Source organism: Puntigrus tetrazona, chromosome 23 (assembly GCF_018831695.1).
Source record: "Puntigrus tetrazona isolate hp1 chromosome 23, ASM1883169v1, whole genome shotgun sequence".
NCBI classification, from domain to species: Eukaryota; Metazoa; Chordata; class Actinopteri; order Cypriniformes; family Cyprinidae; genus Puntigrus; species Puntigrus tetrazona.
The window spans coordinates 13,015,469-13,038,017 of record NC_056721.1 but is presented as its reverse complement, the minus strand read 5'-3'; the positions used below and the strand labels follow the sequence as shown (position 1 = coordinate 13,038,017).

The 22,549-nt window shown below is 36.1% G+C and overlaps 1 protein-coding gene across 17 annotated transcripts in view; it reads right to left on the bottom strand.

The window, feature by feature from the left end:
- Nucleotides 1-464: 464 nt before the first annotated feature.
- rap1gapa (RAP1 GTPase activating protein a) overlaps nt 465-22,549 on the bottom strand; it is a 75,259-nt gene continuing 53,174 nt past the window's right edge. For 7 of the 17 annotated variants that reach the window (XM_043225042.1, XM_043225044.1, XM_043225033.1 and 4 more), the window contains 23 exons: nt 22,444-22,479; nt 20,487-20,534; nt 20,041-20,079; nt 19,731-19,916; nt 18,477-18,580; nt 15,926-16,004; nt 15,647-15,700; nt 15,329-15,412; nt 14,298-14,398; nt 13,254-13,383; nt 11,618-11,773; nt 11,458-11,529; nt 10,720-10,806; nt 10,380-10,520; nt 8,914-9,057; nt 6,211-6,288; nt 4,475-4,584; nt 3,098-3,217; nt 2,538-2,673; nt 2,335-2,446; nt 2,139-2,230; nt 1,876-1,920; nt 465-1,332 (listed from right to left, as the gene is read on the bottom strand). In XM_043225042.1, the coding sequence (XP_043080977.1) occupies nt 1,912-1,920; nt 2,139-2,230; nt 2,335-2,446; nt 2,538-2,673; nt 3,098-3,217; nt 4,475-4,584; nt 6,211-6,288; nt 8,914-9,057; nt 10,380-10,520; nt 10,720-10,806; nt 11,458-11,529; nt 11,618-11,773; nt 13,254-13,383; nt 14,298-14,398; nt 15,329-15,412; nt 15,647-15,700; nt 15,926-16,004; nt 18,477-18,580; nt 19,731-19,916; nt 20,041-20,079; nt 20,487-20,534; nt 22,444-22,461 (2,100 nt within the window). In that variant the 5' untranslated portion in view covers nt 22,462-22,479 and the 3' untranslated portion in view covers nt 465-1,332; nt 1,876-1,911. Of the gene's footprint in view, nt 1,333-1,875; nt 1,921-2,138; nt 2,231-2,334; nt 2,447-2,537; nt 2,674-3,097; nt 3,218-3,240; nt 3,774-4,474; nt 4,585-6,210; nt 6,289-8,913; nt 9,058-10,379; nt 10,521-10,719; nt 10,807-11,457; nt 11,530-11,617; nt 11,774-13,253; nt 13,384-14,297; nt 14,399-15,328; nt 15,413-15,646; nt 15,701-15,925; nt 16,005-18,476; nt 18,581-19,730; nt 19,917-20,040; nt 20,080-20,486; nt 20,535-22,443; nt 22,480-22,549 lie in introns of those variants that run through there. The other 10 variants (XM_043225047.1, XM_043225034.1, XM_043225038.1 and 7 more) reach the window with 6 other exon arrangements.

Here is a 22,549-nt window from a genome sequence, read left to right as displayed (position 1 = left end):
CTGTTATGAAGCAAGTTATGACATCTACTTAAAATTTGGGCTCTGTAGTTAATTATGACCTTGATGTAATGTAAAAGAAGTTTAGTGCATAAGCTGAGGTAGATCGCTATAAATTTTGTTCAGTAAAACACAGTTTAATAAATAATAATAAAAACAAATGAAAAGATTAGTTTTTCCTCCTGCTGTCCCAAAACCATGCTGAAACATAAAAACTGCAATGTTTGTATACTGTTACACCCCATATATATATTTGTATACACTTTATTATATATATATATATATATATATATATATATATATATATATATATATATATATATATATATATATATATATATAGTTCATCAGTACTGGACGAAATTGGATATATAATTGTTTTTTTTTTTTACTCCATTTATTCATTTAAATTACCTTCTGCCATCATCTAATGCTGACTTAAAAATGAATCTTAAACCCCACCCCCCCACACTATTTTAACTCTGCATATTGCAATGCTGTGACACCTTAATTCACTTGGCGTTTAAAGTTCATTTGTGTTTATTTCTTCATAAAATAGTACAGAATTTGAATATTGGCCATAACATGGAATTAGCAGCGGTTATCTGTAATGCTACACAAGATTTATTTTTCTTTGAACTTTTGGATTGATGTTACTCTTAAATAATGTATTGCACAGCTGCAATGAACATCAGACGAAGGGTTTTCACACCTGAAATCTGAACATACAGAACATCAATATCAGAACATGAGAAATGGTTTGGTCTCTATGGCCCTGTCCTAAATAGCACATTTGATGTGTACTGTACTTGCAGCAAAGTCCATAGCGCCTCCCATTTGTCATTTTAGGTTTCAGAAGGATGTTCTATGCCTGTTGCAGAGTCCACCATTTGGGACAGGGCTCAAAAGCTTTCATCATGCAAGCAGATGAAATGTTCTTCAGGAGACAAACTTCACAAAATTGAATTTCAGCACAGTGTTAGGACCTCAAATAACCTGCTAGTCTAGCCACTCACTAGCACAGTGGCATGTCAGTAGATGCTGCTACAGAGGAGGTTCTCACTCATTTACTGATGTACTCACAAGAAGGAGGACAAGCCTGGAGGAGGGCCAATGCACGGTCTCTGGCTACCTGTAAGTAACTCCTTCCTCTTTCTGGTCAAGTCTGCGAGGGAAGTGAGTGTCCTGATGGAGGTATGGTCACATGACTGTGGTTCTGGGGCATGTACATGTGGTCACTTCTGCAGCCAGCTGTGGTCTTCATCCTCTTCTTCATCAAGTAACGGCATGAACTCCAGTTCTCCTTTTCTCTCTTAGGTGTTTCTAATGGAAATGCTGTTTGGACAGTAATGTTTGGAACAATAATCAGGTCAGTGACACAGCATAGGCCCGAACAAGAAGAGTTGTCACATACACTGAAGGACCTTATTACATACATTATAAATGAAAATTGGCATCTTCTTGTCTTTCATGCCAAACCAGGCTTTTATTTGCTCAAAAATACAGTAATATTATGAAATATTATTAGAATTACAAAAGTTTCTGTTTTAATATATTAAAATGCATTTTAATCCTGTTGGAAAACTCCAGTCTTCAGAAATTATTTTAATTATTTTAAAAGCTGATTTAATATGCTTTAAAACGTTTTCCCTAAAAAAAAGCTATGTGGTCTATCTTTTGTACGTTTTATGAAATGTGTTCTTTCATTCAGCTTAAAACACAGATTCATATGTAAATGATCCAAAATATTGGTCATATACTTACAGATTTTTAAAAGGTTGTCTTAATATTATATAATATAGGCTATACAAAAGACTAGATGAGCATTTTGCATCTTCAGTTGATGAAAAAAAATGAATTCATTTATGCAAATCTAACCTGTTGATGGATGTCCAGGCAGGCAACCAGGAAAGGCTAGCAATTCTGCACAGATGCACACAGTTACAACACAGACAGAAATAAAGGGCACACACTCAATAACTGAATATTGAAGCTGACATCCTTTATGAGCACAATATATACACTGCTTTTAAATAAGATTTTTTATGTTGTTGAGGGCTAGTATTAACAGTTGCTGTAGCTTTACACTAAAGCGGACACTATTAAATTCACTATGTTTAGACTAGGCTAGTAAGACTCACAGATGCAGACTTGTGGTCATGCGGTCGCTCAAGTTTGATGCGGATGTCTGTACGGTTCTGCTCCTGGTTCTTTCCACCATCTGTTTTCCCGGCTGGAAACACAAGAACATTTATTTAATAGATAAACACACAAACACAAGTTACACTACCGCACCGTTTTATTTTTATAACTGTGTTAAGTATGTAAGTGAATCACCGGGAGAGCTCCCCCTGCTGGTTGTACTGGCAGCGCTCATGCTGTCCTCCAGCCATGTGCTGTACGTGAACGAATCTCGTTTATGAGGAGTATCTGCTGATGACAGACTCTCCTGAATGGGAAAAATACAAGGAATTTCTCTAGTAGACATATTTCCGAATTCGTTTTCTGTTCCTTACTTGAAATGTCTTTACTTTTCTCACCATGCCAGTGTCATAGTCCTCTGTGGCCTCTGTTTCATTCTCCTCTACCACACTGGCAAAGCTGCTGGCGTTAGAGGAGGAGCGGGACAGGTCATGAGCCTCGGGAATGGACGGAGCCCGGCAGTAGATACTTGAGCTACACACACACACACACACACACACACACACATGTTCAAACATGTTTCACCTGTAACAAGTATGCCTTCACCTGTAACCTGTAACAAGTAACTCCAATAGTTCTTCTTTATATATAAATACACACACATAATTAGCATTAGCACATTTTTTTATCATAAACATTCCATCTTTCCAATTGAATTTTAGATCATTGAAGTTTATATCATTCTCAAACAACATTTGTATTGAAATGAAATATGAAATGTTTTTTTAATGTTTAACTATTTAAATATATTAATATTATAATAATTATATTTTAATATGCTTTTTCATAGAGGGTTAACAATATAATCTACACATTAAAATTAATAAAAAAAAACTCCAAAATAAAAGGCACAGTAGAAAGTTTTAAAAACCACTCAGGGGAATGCTTTTGACTTTACTTGTTCTTGGTGATGAGGACCTCAGGAGAGCTCTGATTGGAGGAGTTTTCAGACTTGGGATCCTGGGAGGCGTGGCCACTGTCAGGTGTCTTCTGTGTGCTGGGAGAGCACTCTCTACTGCTGCAGACACACACACACACACACACACACACACACTTTCACCATCAGAGGGCAGCATAAGCCATGTGTTTGAAACTCTACATGTCAAAGGTGAGGTGACAGAGTCCAAGCTCAACTGCAGCCTACTCACAGTTAGGTTAGGTTAGATACGACAGTGCATGCTGATTCACATCACTATACTGAAACACATGAATTTTGAAGCAACATCATTCAAAGGGCCTGTAAGTACTATAGCACATATGGCAATGGCCAGCTCATGCAAAATCAGTGAAACAGACATTGATTGGCTGAAAAATGAGCAGACCACCAATCAGTTATCGTGTTGATTTTGCATGTGTGACCAGTTTAATATAGTGCCAAAGGCCATAATTCATAGCATTTCAGATGCATTGCTATGGCCAGGTAAGGAAAGCAGCTACTCTATGGTTATAGAGGTGTCATTCTATGGAGGCATTTATACTTGGAGGGATCCACGACGAGCCTCCCATTCTTGAGAGTGACGCTGGGTAGAGAGAGACAGAGCACTGTCCTGTCCTCTGACAACAGAGCGGCAATTCTTCACCAAGCACATAAACACACACAAAAGGAGTGTAAAGTTTAATGTAATATTACACTTTATGTTCTAACTCTTTTATTTCATAATACATATTGCATTATTTTTGCATGTACAGTGTATGAAACTGTTGAGACCTATCTTTCTCATACATGCACACATACTCTACCATTAAAAAGTTAGAATTTATTTTTATTTTAAATATCTTTATAGATTCATATTCTCACCAAGGTTGCATTTATTTGAGGAAAACAGTAATGTATTCAATTTCTATTGCAACTTAACAATTTTATATAGGAATATTCCTATACAAAAAAGTAAATATGAATATTGTGAAAAATAATTACAATTACAAATGATTATTTTTTTTATGTTTGTATTTTAATATATTTTGAAATGTAATTTATTTCTGTGATGGCAAAGCTGAATTTGAGCAGACATTACTCCATGCTTAAGATTTGATTTGCTGCTCAAGAAACATTTCTTACGAATGTGTTTTTAACTGCGATGCATTTTTGTAGCTTTATAAATGTTGTTGCTGTAACTTTTGATCAACTTATGGATCCTAGTAGTAATAATTTCCTTAACAAAATTTAAAAAATAAACTTTTGAATTGTAGTACACATAAAATCTTGCTTCTGTAAGCAGTTTTGAGCACAAGGGTGCCTCAATCTGTGACTTCTGAAGTTTCCTCCTCGTCTTACCTCTTCTCCTGGACCTCCTGAATGTTCTCGATACCGATTGCACTGCTACGTCGAGAGCTGAAAGGTCCTGACTTTTTCCTAGTTGGGCTTTTTCCAGGAATGATCAAAGACTGTAGGAGAGAACAAGAAGGTCAGTGAGCTAAGGATTCATACAGAAACACCTTCACACTGTGATGGTCAGCATGTGGTCTCAAGGGAAACTTTAAGGATAATACGTATAGGTCAGGTCTATGTTATTCCACTTGCAATAAAAGTCTATTATTTCTTGTATCTGTGGCGTGCTCCAGTCTTTTTGAGAACAAAAGACACGGTTTCGTGGCTTGATTGGCAGGGTGGATGTGAAGTGTGTGCTTGAGGGTTTCGGCCTGAACTGAGAGATGAAAGATGGGAGCAAGATCTCCTGAGTTTCGCTGGGCGGCTGTGCTCTCGCTGGGGACACTTTGTTCTCTTCAAGCCTGAGCGCTGGGATTTTACAGCTACTGCTTTATGACTTCAAATGAAAGGCCTTCAAAAAGGCTTTTATCTAAAATGGCTTCAAAGGGTTCGGAAAGACTCTCTGTTGCCTTTTTCCTTTGTGTTTCTATGCTATTAGCTCACAAAGATTGTACAATTATCAGACGAGGGGATAGAAATACACCGAATGGTACATACTACACAACAAGTAGTGACATTGGGACATTGAAAACGCAGCAGAGCTAAGCATTACATGCAGGAAGTGATGCTGGAAGGGGAGCTATGATGAAATCTGTGACTTTTCACCATTAAACACTGAAACAATGCTGCTGAACATAGATTAATCTATGCATAAATGTACAAGGACTGTGGTAGAGGATATAAAAGTGTGCAAAATTTGAATTGAACAATGCTTACTGTCAAAGTAGCTTGTATTCAATAGAAATATGACCTGTTTAGTAAGACTGGATGGTATGGCATAAATCTACTTGCAGCTGTTAAAATGATGGATGCACAATATAAATATACAAGTGTCGTATCATCAGCCAATATTAAAAATATTGGCCGATATTGGATGTTTAATTGTGCATGTCCATTTCCTCTGCTTTTATATATGAACTTGCAAGGCTATAGTGTTCATCTTTGCAAAATACTAATAATTTATGAATGAATAAAAACTAATTGAAATGTAATACTTGGCTAAAAATATCTCAAAATGAATATCCATTTTTTAGACTGAAAATTATAATTTTGTAATGCCTAAGCCAATGCTAATTTTGTTTTTATTTTTAGATTTTTGTGTACGTTTTTAGCTATTTTTTGTCTTTCTGTTAGCTTTTGTTTTAAATATGTGTAGCTTTTTGTTCAAAACTAGTTCCTTTTATGTTAGTATATCAATTAGGTTAATTAAAATAAAATTTAAATTTTTATTAATTTATTTAAATTAATGAAATCTATTTTACATTTATTTACTATAAAAACCCTGGAATAAACATAGTTTGTTCAGTAGGTGTAGTATTATACACTGGTTAAAATCATTCTAAAAAAACTAAAAAAAGGTATATGTACTACCAAACTATTTCCAGTAGACAAACCTAAAAAAAAATTTTTTTTAAGGTAAAACAAATTAAGCTGGATCCATTTTTGTTAAATTAAACATGGCATCAGACCTTAATAATTGAAAAAAGGGCTTTAGCTGACTGTAACTGCAGCTGTATGTTGTAAAAGTCATGCGGTGAGAACAAATAATGCATATGAAAGAGGAGTGAGAGTTATACATGAACCTCTTCTATGGTTCCTATTCCTATGGCACTGCCACGCCGTCCATATTTACTGGGACTTTTGCCTGGGACAAGCAATGACTGCACAGAGCCCACAAAGAAAGAGAGAGAGAACGAGAGAAACCATGAGTCCATGCAGTAGGTTATGTGTTATACAAACAAAATAGCCTACAAACATCTGCTGGAGAGACAGTCATCAAAGCATGAACAGCAAGAAAAAAGCTGTCATGAACACAACAGAGTAGCTACACAGGGAAAAAAGGGCCGGAGGGACCTCAGCAGGTACGGGGACCTGTGAAGGACAAGAAAGCTGAAGTAGGAGCACACAGCACACAATTGGTGACATTGGGACAGTTGACATTTCAACAGTTTAACAGTTATTCAGGTTAGTCAGACAAGGAAGTTCATTTATATCTTGCTGTTAAAAAGAACATTTATGGCTTATTTTGGTAACTGAGCTCTGTTTAATTGGGCCAGGTGTTATATTAAACTTGCAAAAATGGAAACTGTGCATACTCGTAGTTATATCCTAGATCAGTGGCTCTTGTGATATAAAAATGGATTGGCCTGTTGAAAACAATTCATTTTCATATCAGGGACCCACATAGAAGCGGAAAAAAAATGCTAAAATAAAACAATTTATGAGAATTAAAATTTTATTATATCAGTGTCCCACATAGAAGTGAATAATATAAAATAAACTGTACAAAACTTAAAATTTTACTATCCAGTTTATTATTTTATTATTGGACCTAAGCACTTTGCAGTTTCAATCTGACTTTATGGCGGTTTTTATTTACAATTTTTTTTTAAATTGCACAAAAATAAAATACAAAAATAACAAAAAACTAAAATGTAAATATAAAAAAAATAAACTAAACAAAAAACTGTTAGGTCTTTATTCCCCATTGCATAACCTGTGTGAAGGCCAGAATGTCCATTTGACTGACATGGCATATGATAGCGCTATAAATAACAGAAACATTAACTGTGACAGAGGCATGGCTCAGTAACTCTGAAGTCTGTTCCAGTGCGAGTCCCTGTGGGGAAAGTGGGATTTCACTCGACTCATATGAGCTGTGCTCACGAGGGGTGCTGGCATGACTTAGCATGGCTCTCAGTGTGTGATAGTCCCCAGGGCAAGAAGCCTCTGCGCTTGATGGAGCAAGAGCTGGCTGACCAGAGGACGCTGTCTCTGCACTTAAGCTGTGCAAGCATTATACTTACCAACGGGACACCTGCATATTAAAACATAAGCGCAGCAGAATCCATTCAACATGCACACACATAAATATGTAATTCTCCCAGCAGGTCCTTGTGTGTGGTGCTGATGTGTGTTTGATCCTGTGGGAGATGCGGTAAGGTCAAAACATTCACAACCATCTTTATACTAGCACTGCTGCAGGCCGCCTTATCCTACTTCGAGATCAGATAATATTCATTCCTGAGAATCACTGCAAGGAAAATAACAAAATAATGTCTCACATGACCCCTTGTAGATCTGACAGCATTTCATTCCCTCATGAGCAACATGCAACACATTCCAGACTACTTAATGTCATGCAGCCCTCAGAGGACCTCATCTTCACCATAACCAACACACACACACATCCTGTGATTATAACGGGGTTAAAAGAATAACTTCTTTGGGGAAAGCGCAAATTCATAGAACATGCTTTTGGGTCAATGACATATTTATATAGTAAAGACGTCTGCAGTAAAGTAAAAGATAAAAAAAATCAAGTTGAAAAGATACGTCAGGTTCTGATGGATGGATTTGAAAAAATATCATGTGACAAATGTCATAAAATCATTCATTTTAAAAAGGTTTTTAAATATATTTTAAAATATATGTTTTTAAAAAGAATATGTAACTTTTTCCATCAAATTGTGTATATATATATATATATATATATATATATATATATATATATATATATATATTATATATATATATATATATATATATATATATATATATATATATATATATATATATATATATATTCTATTAAAAAACAGTATATATATATATATATATATATATATATATATATATATATATATATATATATATATATATATATATATATGCATGCATGCCTAATTACCTCTTCACTCCTTAATTTCTATTTTTATTCTAGAAAATATCAAAATTAATTCCAGTGCAGAAATTATAAACAGGCTTATCATAGAAGGATGCATTGATGCAATGAATCTATTATTTAAATTTCTAATGTACTTAAGAATAAATGAAATAGGAATTTCATGTCATTGACCCTTTTAACTCAGGAAATCCTGACTGTTGCTTGAGCAGCGAACATGAGCAAGACCAGTGCATTTAGGTGACCCTTTCAAGAAACGTTCCAGAGGTAAACTGTAAAAGGTCCAGTGAATAAGATCAGTGGCTGCAGAGATGACAGACAAAAAGCATGATGGGAACGAGGAAAAAAAATGTTAAGGGACTGGTGCATAAGGGAAATTATTAACTAAATCGAAGTTGGCTGATTAATCATGAATTATTTCGTCTTCGTTGTGTTGCTTTGTTCTCAGTTTGGCAACTCGGAGGATCTGTGCGTGTGCATAACTTTCAGTGTAGTCAGGAATTAGTGAAGTATGTGTAACCTTTTTACCTCATAGTGGAGGGAAGTGAGGGGACTAGCAGTTTGGCCCATTGGAATACTAGTAGGGCGGGGGGTTACTTACTATCCCAGGGGGTTTGGGGGTCTCTGGTGAGTGGTGGTTGTTGTTGTTTTGGGTGAAACTGCCGCTGTGACTATTGGAGACTGTGTACTTCCTGATATTGAGGCCCATGGTGTCCAGAGACTGGCTCCTGCTGCGGATCACCCGCTATATCACAGGGAGAGATGAGGAGGTCAGCGAGGGCCAATAGAGTGGGTCTGAAGCCAATGAATCAAGTAGCTAAAATGACCCGAGCAACACCTGAGCGAAGAGCGTCGTTTTGTTCGCAAAAGAAAAAAAACAAGTGGGCGAAGGGAAGACAGATGATATGAAGCTAGCAGAGAGTTTGGCTACTCGCGACTGAAGATTGCAACCATTAGAGCGCAGAACCGCTGGAGAGTGTTAATGGATATTGATTAAACATCACCCACTAAAGTGTTGCCTGATTTCATGGGAAAATCCCAGAATGCCCCAACCACACATGTGTCTATGCTAATAAGTTGGGCTATTGACAGCTGCAGACGAAAACTGTGTCAATAACGGTTGAGGAAGCAAATATAATAGGTTAAAAGACAGATAATGAAAATGATTTATGAGAAGTCTGATTGATTTTTTTATGTCTGGATGACCACAATCAATGCGTGGACACCACTGAACACCTTCAATTACAGACCCGGCTGCAACACACAAACAAACGTTCTGTCTGTAATGAACGATAGCTATGGAAAATTCAGTCTGCTTGAAAAATAACCTCTATATACTCGTCAGGCATAATGCTGCATGTTACGGAAAAATATTTGCGTCGTGTGTGATTAATCATGTACTACTGATTAATTTGCAAAGTATTTTAGGAAGCAAAACACTGTAGAGCACAAGATAAATCTCATGAGTGCATCTATGCTTGACAATGTGCTAATAGGACTAATTAGTGGTAATTATGCTAATGAGTCATTTAATTTAGGTAGCATTGGTTACATCACTTGGCAGCTGGAGTCATAAAGACGCCTCCATCTAAATCCCAAGAGAGAAGAAAATGCTGCTGTTCATAAAGAACGATAGCAAACTAAATTAAACTGACATAAAATATAAAAAACACACTTATTTTATGTCGGCTAGCTTCTTAGGCCGAATTTGTTTTTGTTTAAGTTGAAGTGCTTAAATAACTAATCCTAAATTAAATAAAAGCTAATAAATAAGTAATACCAAATAGACATATTAAAAATGGAAACACGACAAAATGACTAATTCAAATGAATCTAATTTAAAATATTAACAGAAACAGAATATATACAATGTTATAACACTGCTCTGAATAAACAACTCATCTCATGTCAGGAAAAGATTTGTGATCACAAACCAAATCCGCCCCGTCCAGCATTCACACACACACACAAGCCACAGCAATGCTTGACAGACATCCCCATCCTCGTCTATTCTGGATGTAAGTGCCCTCACAGAGACCCCTAGAGCCTTGTGTCCTTGTGGATTACCTTGAAAGACTCAAAGAAGCCCCCTCCCCCTCCTCCTCCATTCTCCAGTTTGTCTTCCTCTCCTCCCAGCCCCATCATAGCCTGACTGTTGATGTGCAGCTCCTCATACAGCGTCTCCAGCAGAGCAGACCGGGTACGCTCCTGGTGATATAGCGTACTTGCATTTAGACACAGAATACATTTGAACATAGAAAATGAATGCTAGACGAGGCCTGTGAATTTTAGGACATTTACATTACATGCATGCATTTGTTAGTCATATATCATAAAATAAAATCTTATTGATACATTGCATTTAAAAGCTTGGTGTTGCATAAGAGCACTGATTTCTGGAACTCACCTCTAATTTGGCAAATTTTTCAGCTTTGTAACAGGCGTATTCAGCATTGATTAGCTTGGTAAGCAAGAATTCACGAAACTCTGGGCCCTGAGAGAGGCAGGAAGGTGCAGAAGGAGATTAAATGAGTGACATACAAATGGATGGAGAGGAAAAAGGTGTTTATATATATATATATATATATATATATATATATATATATATATATATATATATATATATATATATATATATATACACACACACCATTTAAAAGATAAAAAAAAGACTCAGGGATCCATTAAATTGATACATAAGTAAACGTAAATGCATTAAATATTAAAAAATTCTTTGTCAAATAAATTAACTTTATAGTCATCAAAGAACTGTTATGAAAATGTTTTTGATCACTAAATTGGATCAAATGACACTGAAATTCACAGCAATAAACTGTGCAATCACAGGAATACATTTTAAATGTAATACTATTTCACAATATTACTGTTTCTACAGTATTTGTGAACAAACAATTGCAGCCTCGAGCATAGAATGTTTTATTAAAAATGTTTTAATAAAATCTTACTGAGCCCAAAACATCTGAAATGAAAATAACTGCATTAAGCAAATGCTTTTTTCCCCTTGAAATGCATTTACTGTACATATTTCATCAGTGCATTCCTTAGGAGCTGAACCCATTAACCTTCTGTTGCTTGTTCAATGCATAAATACTTCGCTTCCATTTATTTGAATTCATCAACTCACTTTCTTAAAAACAGCTGGGTTGGGTAGGGGTGGTCCAAAGAAGGGGACGTCATCTCTCGCTGTTACTGACACCTGTACAATGACAAATGCATGTATCACTTACTGACTCAAGAGAAGTGTTACAGAAGTATTAGATTTCAGTATCACTGGGACGATGTACCTTGTACAGGACGTTGTCAGAACAGGCATTTTCAACTTGCACCACTACATAGGCATGTAGGAAGTTGGAGGCAATCATATCTGGCACAAACGGAGTGTTCTCGTCTTGAAACACGATGGCCACAATGTCATTTCCTATATGCCTCTTCCTTTGAAGCTGTGGTAACAAAACAAGAGTTCAGTTTTGTAATTCTTCATTTAAACGTTATTGTACTCCTTATGTAACAGTTGTATTTTAATCAAACTCTAACTTAAAATACTATGCAGCTGTCGAAGTAAGAGTTCTCTGGCATGAGAAACATATTAGCAGCTATCAAGCCAAAAAAGAATAAAAAAAAGTCCTCAATGCTGATTGGTCAAAACAATGTTGCAGCCTTCTAAAATAGAAACTATAGTAATGTATGATGCAAAACCATAGTTTCATAAAAAGTCAAATATTAATGGTGAATTTATCTATATACGGTTAAAATATATAGGGCCTATGAGAATATTTTCATATTTTTAAAACAATTCTGCATTTGTTTGATCAAAGTTTTATATAAAGTTTAATATTTTAATATATTATTAAAATCAATATATTAATGTTTTTTAAAATGTCATTTATTCTTTTTCAGCAGCCATTACTCCAGTCTTTAGAGATCATTCTAATATTTTTCAGTATTCAAATAAAACGTTTAAAATAACAGTGTTGTAAATAAATCATTATAAATGTCAGTTTTGGCCAATTACATTTTTTTACTTTTAAACTAGTGTATACTGCTAAAGACATAATAAATCAGCTTTCAAAATGCTGTTTTAATGTTCAATATTTTTATCACGCCATATAAAATCGCCAAGGCACTTATGCAGAATATAAGCTATATTCTAAACATCCATTGCATATTACGCCTTTTACACACAGTAATATTTTCAAATCATAGCGCAACATCTTGCACTTTATTACCGAGGAATAAAATGAGCCAGTCTAAACATATTTGATGCAATACACACACCCACAGTGTCGTTAAATGCTCTTCTGGCAGACATCTGATGATAAATTCCATAGATTTTTGAGGTTTAATTTATGTGTCAATGATGCCATGTGCTGAAGTTGTTTTTCACAACATGTCTCAACAGATGGCTGGCAAGGGCAAACACAGAGGTTGCTGCCGCTCGTTTAAACATGGACATCAGTTCACCAACTTGATCTGCTGTCAACCTCCAATCACTGCAGAGAGTGTGTGTGTGTGTGTGTGTGTGTGAGCGTGCACATGACAGTGAGAGAGAGAGAGGAGCGCGCTTCATGTGTTCTAAATGTAGAAGATTCCCCGAGGAGGGAGCTCTAAAAACACTCTTCCTCAGAGGACACAGCGCTGCCAGTGAAGGTGCAGAATAAAGGTCACTTTGTGAGTCAACAATCATCTGCCAGCACATCAGCAGAAAACAGCATCTGCCCCTGTGCTATGGAATGGATTTCTCCCCTCCTGTCAATCCAGATGGCTCATACCTACGTGGCTTGTTATATTATTTTGCATCTAAACGGTATCGACAAAGACGGATGATCTAATGCGCTAATGCTTACCACAGTTGCATTGATTAAAGGATCTATGTGCTACGAGCGACCCTCTCACTGTTTGAACCCGCGGCATTTTGAGTACCTGCTGTGTATCGCCCTCTGTGTAAGGCAGCTTAGTTGACACGTGGAACATGATCTCCTTGTTGTGGAAATTGTGGTACACAGATTCAGAGCCTGTCTGTCCGTGTGTCACGTCCAGTCCTCCACGGAACCTAGCGGAAGAAAGCATATTTGAGGATTCTGCTGTCAAACATGGAGGATATCGTTAGCATTAACCTTCACAAAGACAATGAATATTTGTATATATAGTTTTGTAGCAAAACCTTTATCATTTAGGTAGCTTTGTAAAAGTTTGCAATGATACTTCTGCACAAAACTTGTGTTATATTATTTAGTAACCACTCATAATATATGGAGGACTAGGAGAACTTAAAAATAAAAAGCGGAGAATAAAATACAAACATTAATACCAACAGCATATATTTATTTTTAGGTTCAAGTGTATTTCATAAATAATTATTAATAAATGAATTAAATAATAACAATTTGAATTAAATTCATTGTTTTTTTTGTTCTTTACCATTTTATTTTATTATGTATTTATTTTATGATTAGTATGTACAATTAGAGTTTTACTCATTTTTGTTTTTGCTTTTCATTTAAATTTTTTGTTAAGTGTTTTGATTGTATGTTTTTTTATTAACTATTTTTATTTAGTTTTATTTACTTCTATTTTAACTCTAGTAATTTTACATTTGAACTTTTTTGTAATATTTAAAATATTTATTAATACATTAAAGTACTTATATTTTTAGTACAATTTATATTTTATCTTTCATATTATTTTTAATTAACCAAAAACATTATTAATAGTTTTAGTATTAGTTAACAATAACTTTAATAATAATAATACTTTAACATTTTTTGTGTGATATTGGAGGTTCAAACGCAGAAGATATAAGTAAGTGCAGTTTATTCTTAGTGACATTTCTCCTCAGAAGTGCACAAATCCAAACACCAACATCCAAAGCTTCTATTTAATTAATTCATGCTGTTAAACATTTCATCTAGTGCGTCTACATCCTGCTTGTGCCGTATTGAGAGTAAGAGAGAGAGAGTGTGTTACCCTTTGAAGTCATGGAGCTCGATTTTCTGTCCCAGAAACTCTAAAAACTCCATAAAAGCAGGACTCTCCTCGTTATTCCCAAACAACTCCTCCTCTGAGGTCTACACAGATAAAAACACGTAAAATGCTTAAAAGTTTTAAACAAACATTTGTATTGTGCCCTTGGCAGCAGAAACAATAACCCTTCAGTTACAATAGAAGGTCAACACAAAACAGACGCTTCATGCATTATCATTACTTCAATTACTGAATAACATAAAGTAGCACAGTATTTCATACATCACAAGAACACATAATGACGGCGCTTTATGTAACAGCACAAAGCCCGACATTCAACAAACCCAATATAAAACAAACCTCTAAAAAGAACATCTTGATGAGGACAAAAGGAAACTCTAAAATTAGCAAACCTAAATGGCTCATCATGAGTCAATTAGCTTGATGAAAATGCAAATTGCTCCTCTGAATAAACATAGTCCCCCATTTAGAGTCAAGGAGGGCAAGCGGAAGTTTTAGGGGCTGATCCATAAGGTGCATTTTAGACGTGAGAACGTCTCATTAAGGGCCTCTGTGTTCTTGCTGCCCACATTGGAAAGGTTGAGTGTGTAAACACCAATCCATGAGATGAAGAGGCTGTTCAAGCGCATCTCACAGCCTCCGCTGTCATGCTAATACACTAAGGGCGTTGCTGGCAAGCGTCCCTGAAGAACCTCTCAGGCACCTCTCACTCTCTGCGCCCTGAAAGGTCAAGGATCTGTCTTAATGCAATCAGAGCTCTTTTAAGGGAACAAAAGCCTCATGATTATAATAAAAGACAAATGAAGACAACGGCTTGATTGTTGTCCAAGCAGAGGAGCCATTGTGAGGTCAAGAGGAGGAAGGACTACTTTGTTCAGAAAAATGGTGTTGTTCTAAATAAAGATGAATTATGGTGGTGAGTTACAGCACTGATTTATCTCTGTGCATCAGCTAAATGAGAGGAAATCGGTTGTGAAGAAGCTAACGGAGATAAGGCTTCCCATGCGACTCACCTGTCCAAACCTCTGATAAATGACTCCAAACTTGAAGTTGTTGCTTATGACGTGTTCGTCGAAAGTGACGATGAGCCTGGAGGCCTGTGGGACAGTAGACGTTTTCAATAGCATGATGAATGCCCTTTAGGTGCTGCTTTGTCAACATTGCAAATCCAAAGAGACGGTGGGCAACACTTTTGCAGAAACTAGCATATTTCCCAGTGCCACACTTTAATTAACCAGGACAAATGACTTAGGATTATGTGTTAGTGAATCAAGCGTATCACTTTGGTGCAAGCGGGTCATACAACAAGATTGATTGTAATTGTTGCGTACCTTTGGGTAAAGCACCGGGAAAAATCGGTCCACGTTCACCTCTTCACAGACGAGCTGATAATAATGAAAAGAGAAAACACATATTGATTTGTTCCTCATTCTCATCTGATCTTGCAAAAGTGATGCAACACTATGGTCATCTGTTCAGGCAGGACAGAACAGGCTCATGGGAGAGTGAGACAATCAGTCATGTCACTCAGAGAGAAGTGTGATGAATTGGAGGACCTGAAAACAATAGTGCTGACCCCTTCACCCCCTCCGCACTTGATTCACTCTCACCTTGGCCATCTGGACAATGTTAGGGAATTCGGTCAGACAAGATATTGGAATCACGTCGTGATATGTTTTCATTTTTGTTCTGTAAAAAAAAGGAAAGACATTTGTTTTGTTCTGTAAAAAAAGGGAAAGACATGATTTTATATATATATATATATATATATATAAACAAATATGCATTGTTTATTTTGTAAATTACTTTTTTTTCTTTTTACTCTTTTCAAATGATTTAATTAAGCGTCATTGTTTTTCTGAATAAGATGACTATATATAACAAATCGTTCTTTTGAAACGGTTCTCAGGAAGTAACCGGTCTAGCAGGTTCACAAATCAAACTGAGTCGAACTTTTATTTCCGGGTCGATGATGAAGGACGCAAAGCCGAAGTAGCACGTCCAACTCAAAAAGAGCCAAATGTGACAGTTCAACCAACTGTCGAAGAATCCCGAGAATTACTGAGGACTCAACAAGATCCGAATAAGCCGTGTCGAAGTTTGTAGAGGATTACCGAAGATTCTGATAAATAAGTTGACGATACTGTGCAAGGCTGAACGTACTGGAAATATTCTTATGACTACTGTTATTAAAGAAGATTTCATTAAAACCTGCAAAAACCTTTCTGTCGAGAGATTTTTTTTTACAATATTTCATTGCGTGCGCATTTAATATGTCAAGTATAAGCTTATAAAACTGATTTATTCTTTTTTTATACTGTAGACATGTAGATCATATCAGCGTTTGTGTATCAGTGTCTGTAATGTGTGTTGTAGGTGTGAAAATTTTTGCAATTTTATCCAAGATGTAGGCTAATATTAGTCAGCTGTATTTGTCATAAAGGATTTACGAATTAAACTCACCGCAGACACCATTAAAGGCAATAATCAGCAATGAGTGTTCACACAAATAACCTTTTATTTGAATGTTTCAACGTGTGTTGACCTAAATTATTTTATTTGTAAGAGTACTGATACAACATAGGACTGAGTTGTTAGAAAAGAAATGCGAAGTGACATCATTGCTTGATGATGTCATGAACTGATTAATCGACTTTTTGAACCATTTCAATGAGCCGAATTGTCCAAAAAGAAATGAAACGGACTTTTTGCAGTTATATATATATATATATATATATATATATATATATATATATATATATATATATATATATATATATATATATATATGTAAGTACATAGAGTCACACTATCACCCTGATTGCGCTTGTTGTTTGGTTGCCTGTCTTGTTCACTGACCCAGTTTCTGTTTCCCCTTGATAGCTTCAGTTCACCTGTGTCTAGTTAATTTAGCAATCAGCGCAGAAGCATGACATATGCATACACTTTTCCTACCCCAATGACAATAATAATTTTTTATTACAAAAATAGCTATAAGAGGTTGTGCAGTGTGAATTCGTGAAAAACTTTAACGGATTTCCCCTGTTCAGGGAGTAGGGAGCAATGAACACTGTGTAGGGACCATGTTATTTGGGACACAGTTCACGCACAGAGCTCACTTCTCACGAGCTGATTATCGGAATCAGGTGTGTATGTTAAGATAGACTTGCAAAATATGCAGAGCAGGGGTACGTGAGGACTGGAATTCAGAACCGCTGCTATATAAGATAATTATGAGATTAATTGTACGCTTTTCGCTTTTGCTCAAAGCTTAATTTAAACCTCCATCAAGTTTTTGTAATAACTTCCTTTTGCGATCAACTGTGGAATTTGGTCATTAACATATTAAATATGCCATTTAACTTACAGCCTTTTTGCGTTTCTGTACAAATGAGCATTTCAGATGTTACTTATTCATTAATATGAAAATATCCAAATCTCAAGAAAATCACATACAAACCATACTGTACCGTAATCGTGTGTTTATTACTACAATCCATATTGATTGTTGTCACGTTTATTTCTTTAATAAACATAGCTTTACGCACATTCTTAGTTTGGGTTTGCTTCAGTAATGCATGAAAACATACATAGTCTACATCCCCATCGCTGGCAGCTCGAAAACAACAACAAAAAAGTTTCTAGTGGAATTAAAGCACAACACGGCCAAGACCTTCAACAGTAACACTTATTAACAGTCTTCAGTTCAGTGTCATTGTGGCATCATTAAATGTGTCACATGGATTTGATAACAGGAACATCCTGCTGTCTTCCCTCCACCCACACACATTGCCCTATATTGTCCATCTGGTGCCTAATGCGGAAACGAGGGTGGCGTGTACATTTGGCCTGTTTAATCTGCGAGAAAAGGGATTTTATTGTGGGTCCCAGGAAACATTCACAGTTGTCAAGGAACAGATATCACTGTGCTCTGTTTAATGTCCACAATAAAAGCCAAATCTCAAAACAAAGTAGAGAAACGGTGCCAAACACTAAGCCCTTCATTAGCCGCCCTCTTCTACACGATAGAGACGTTTGGCAGGACACAAGGCCAGGAGACAAGTAAGTGATTCAAGAAAAGTAAATAAGACATGACAGCGGGGGAAGCAATCTAGAATGGGTGGAGAATAAAAAGCAGTATTAGATGAAAGAAGGTCACACCTGAGCATGAGACGGAGATGCTCTTGGTCCCCGATAACATCATATTTCATGGAGAACACCAGGTGGCCCAGGGCACTGTCCACTGTATAGTAATTAAAGTGTTCCTAATGAAGGAGCAGAAGGCGAAGCTGTGAGTGCTCATTCATCTTCACACTTGCAAACTCATTTCAGTTTTCAGTCCCAACACTCCCCCACAGATCTAAGGGCTAACCGACCACTTCTTTATGCACATTAGTCTAATTTATAATGGATATTAGATGTGAATACATTAAGCCCATTGAAGCCAAAGCCTAATAAATCTTCATTATGTCTGCCTGCTTTAGTGTCACATTGGACTATGTAATTAGGTTACATTTGTTAACAATTACATTATTGAAACTCATTCAAATGGATGGGCTGTAGGTAATTTTAATTTGAACGTTCAGCTTTTCTATGCATTTTCAACTTGTGGGGGTTTTATTTTTATGTCTTCTGCAGACATATTATTCACTAATAATCTTTATCGCCAGTGGACTGTTGGGGGGCGAATCACTGAGTTGAATCCGAGAAGCTAAACGGTCTGAATAGTGAATGAATCTTTTAGACCAATTTTTTATATATTTTATAAATGTTTATAAAAAAGTATTCTGAAATGATGGCGTTTCCATTAACCAATGTTATGCGACTAAATCGTAACCTTTTTCTTCTCGCGAATGGCAATAGATTTTGGATATATTTATTACAAAGGAGGTGCATGCGTATATCTTTACAGAAGCAGCACAGAGAGTCACTACAGAAACGTGTGTGAACACCTTGTGTTCATCATCACCAACGACTACACTGACCTTAATCAGCTGCCGAGAGCCGGACTGCTCCGCAGACGCGTGCAATGTAAACTGTCTACGCATTAATGGCAGGGAAAGCCCCTTATACTTATATCTTGTATTAAGTGTTTCTTAAGTGTACACTGAAGAACGAATATATGACTTTTTACACATGCAATGTGACCTGTACATGCCAGAGTTTTGCTAATTATTCCTTATTGCCTGAAAAACCACCTCAACTTTTTTTTAAACATATTTGGGAGTTAGCCATATTTTCAATTCACTATTTTAGTTCGCACAATTTAGAGGGTAATGGAAACGCTACTGAAAAATTCTGAATCAAAAGCAGAGTTCATCTGTTCATCTCACAAAGCCAAAATCTTAGAATGTGAAAGGTGAGGGTGAGAAAATAAAAAATTTTGGTAAACTATTACTTTAAGCAAAGCCTTACTTTGCCCAGAAAATGCTTCCTGTAGATCTTAGCAGTGGTGTTGCACTCCAGTTTGAAGCGTGAGTTGGGAGACAGGAGCTGGTCCAGGTCAATCCCATTGCTCAGCTCGTGATTGGTCCCTTCAATCCAATAACCCCCGAACTGGGGCAGCAGAATCAAGGGAAATGGACTCCTTCTGCCGAGAACCTGACAGAGAAGGCGAATAAAAACAATTACTGTGGCGGTCAGTCGTGCAAGCGCACAATAAATTCCACTGAGATATTGACAGCAAAATGTTTTCTGTCAGCTCTTTTTTTCTGAGCTGGTTTACCTCATGGACGCTGGGGTAAGGGATGTAGTCTTCCTCGGTCTGTAAGGAGATGACATTATTTATTCGGTTGCAGACCCTTTTCAACGACAATGACAGAGAAGCTAAGACACTCTCTACTTGCTCATCTGCTGGTTTATTCAAGAGAACTAACTCACTAAATGTACTCAGTGTGATCAGTTTGATTCTATACAGGCAGTATGGCTTTAGGCCAAAGAGTATTGCTCAGCACCAGCTAATCTTATTTGATTGCAGTTCCATTAGTGCAAGGGAAAGAGGGCTAGGGATGTCTTTGAAAACTAGACGCACCGGCTTGACTGATAACCAGCTCTTCTATTTGAAGCCGTCTGCCCGCAGATAAAAACAGCAGTCCGTGGCCCTCAGACAATACGTGTTTTGTATTTTTGCGAGTGTTTGTGTGTGCAGGGACAAAAGGGATGTGAACGTACTTTGAGAGGAGGAGGAAGAGTGCATCGTTGCTCGTCCATTCTGTTGCTCTGAAAGATAAAAAGAGAGAATCTGTCAGCCCTATAGCAGCCCTGTCAGCCCATGTGTGAAAGCAAAAATAACACTTAGGTTAGATCTACTGAGGAAGAGGAATCTAATATTTTCCTGCCTTTAAAAAAAATGCATGAAATGCATATGCAAGTTAATCTCAATTTATAAAACCTTTATGGATAATGATGGATAATATTAAAAATATAATTATAATAACTAAGGCCTGATCATTCAGGGGCTACGTTGCAGTATTATTCAAAACAATGCTAGACAGTACTTAATTTTTAAATTGGTAAAAATTAAGATTATGTCGCCATATATTATTAATTTGATTATATTATTAATTTGTATTTAAAGAGAATGAATTCTAAAAAAAATACTGAAGTGTAATTTGCAACAAAATATTATGTAATTCATAAAAAAGGTCACTGCAAGGAAAACAGACAATAGCTAGGGGGAAAACAGCATAATGGCACATTCATAAAATGATTATGAAAGACCATAACATCTTATTAAAGAAAGTTCACATGCATTCAAACAATATTAGAAAAGAGCACGTTATTTTATGAAGACAAACTGAGAGACAGAAAAAGCCTTTAGATCAGTCTTAGACAATGAACTGTTTTTATTCTCTTTAATCAGGTTTTAAGAATACGGCAGACAGCAGAACACAAGATCAAAGCACGATTGTGAGCACGCAGGGAGAAGACGCTCAAATATTTACAAGGTTATTTACGGTCATTATGCATCTTAAAGTTGCAAGCATTAAACACTTTGTCCACTTACTTTACTAAAGCGCTGAACATCAAAAAAGAATCTCTGTGACTGGAAAGAGTGAGGCCCTATACAGTTCAGTACAGTATGAGCTGGTCTCATCAGATAGTTCTGATAGCTGCTATACTGAGATGCAGTGGGGATTGAATGTCTGATCTATCCGATCTATCTGATGACGGATTCCATCAAGAGATCTTTACGGCAGACCAACTGTGATATACATACCAACACGTTTGTTATTTAAAACATCCTGTACATCTAGCTAAGCTTCTCGTTTACTGTATAACGTCTTCCAGCTGCAACCCAACAATAAATCAGATCCGATTTCAATGTCACGCTGTTCTCTGAAGCATTATGGTACATTTAGTGCACTTATTATAGTTTCTGCATAGACGTTTGTCCATTCTAAATTAGAGATAACGTCAGTAATATCAAATGACTAAGATCAATATGTCTCTGTGTACCCAACAACAGGAACGTCTTGTATTTCAGCATCAGAGATAACAGAGAATTTGTTCTCTTTATAGTTTAATCATGTACTCATTATAGATTTGGCAATTGCAGAACTATACACAAGAATATATATGCGTACATTTTTCACCATAACTGTAATAACATGAGATCTGTAATACATGATTGAACCATAAAGAGAAGTAAATTTCTATTTTTAATTTTAACAGTTTGTTTAATTTAACACCTTTTTATTTTAAATAAATAAACAAATCCAAATCACAAATCAGATAATAAGACTATAAAAATTTGGTTAAATCTGCAATAACTGCTAAAAATATTATGTAACCTGATAAAAAATATTTTTTAGATTCTTATAAACGATGAACCCAATAAACTGTTTGTACCTACTTTTTACGTCACAAAAACACCTTTTTTGCATGTATATTAAAGTAATGTGCGGCACTGGTTGGGCAAGTGACTGACCTTGGGGTCATTCTTGTGGTTTCTAATGAATAAATGTCCTCATTATTTACAGAGATGACCTTCAGCTACAAGAAAAAAACAACAACATGCAAATGCAGCTATGTAGCCAGTTAGGACAGCTGATTCAGGGGTTAATGCTACTTCAAAGATGAAAGGCAGAGGGAAGGAAAAAAGAGAAAAGTAAAAGAAACACATTACCTGCATTTTCTCAATCATTTCAAATAAATCAGTAGTCTGGAAGAAAGGAGAGGAGATGAGATGGAATGAGATGAGATGAGTTTAGAGTTGACCCCTGATTACATTC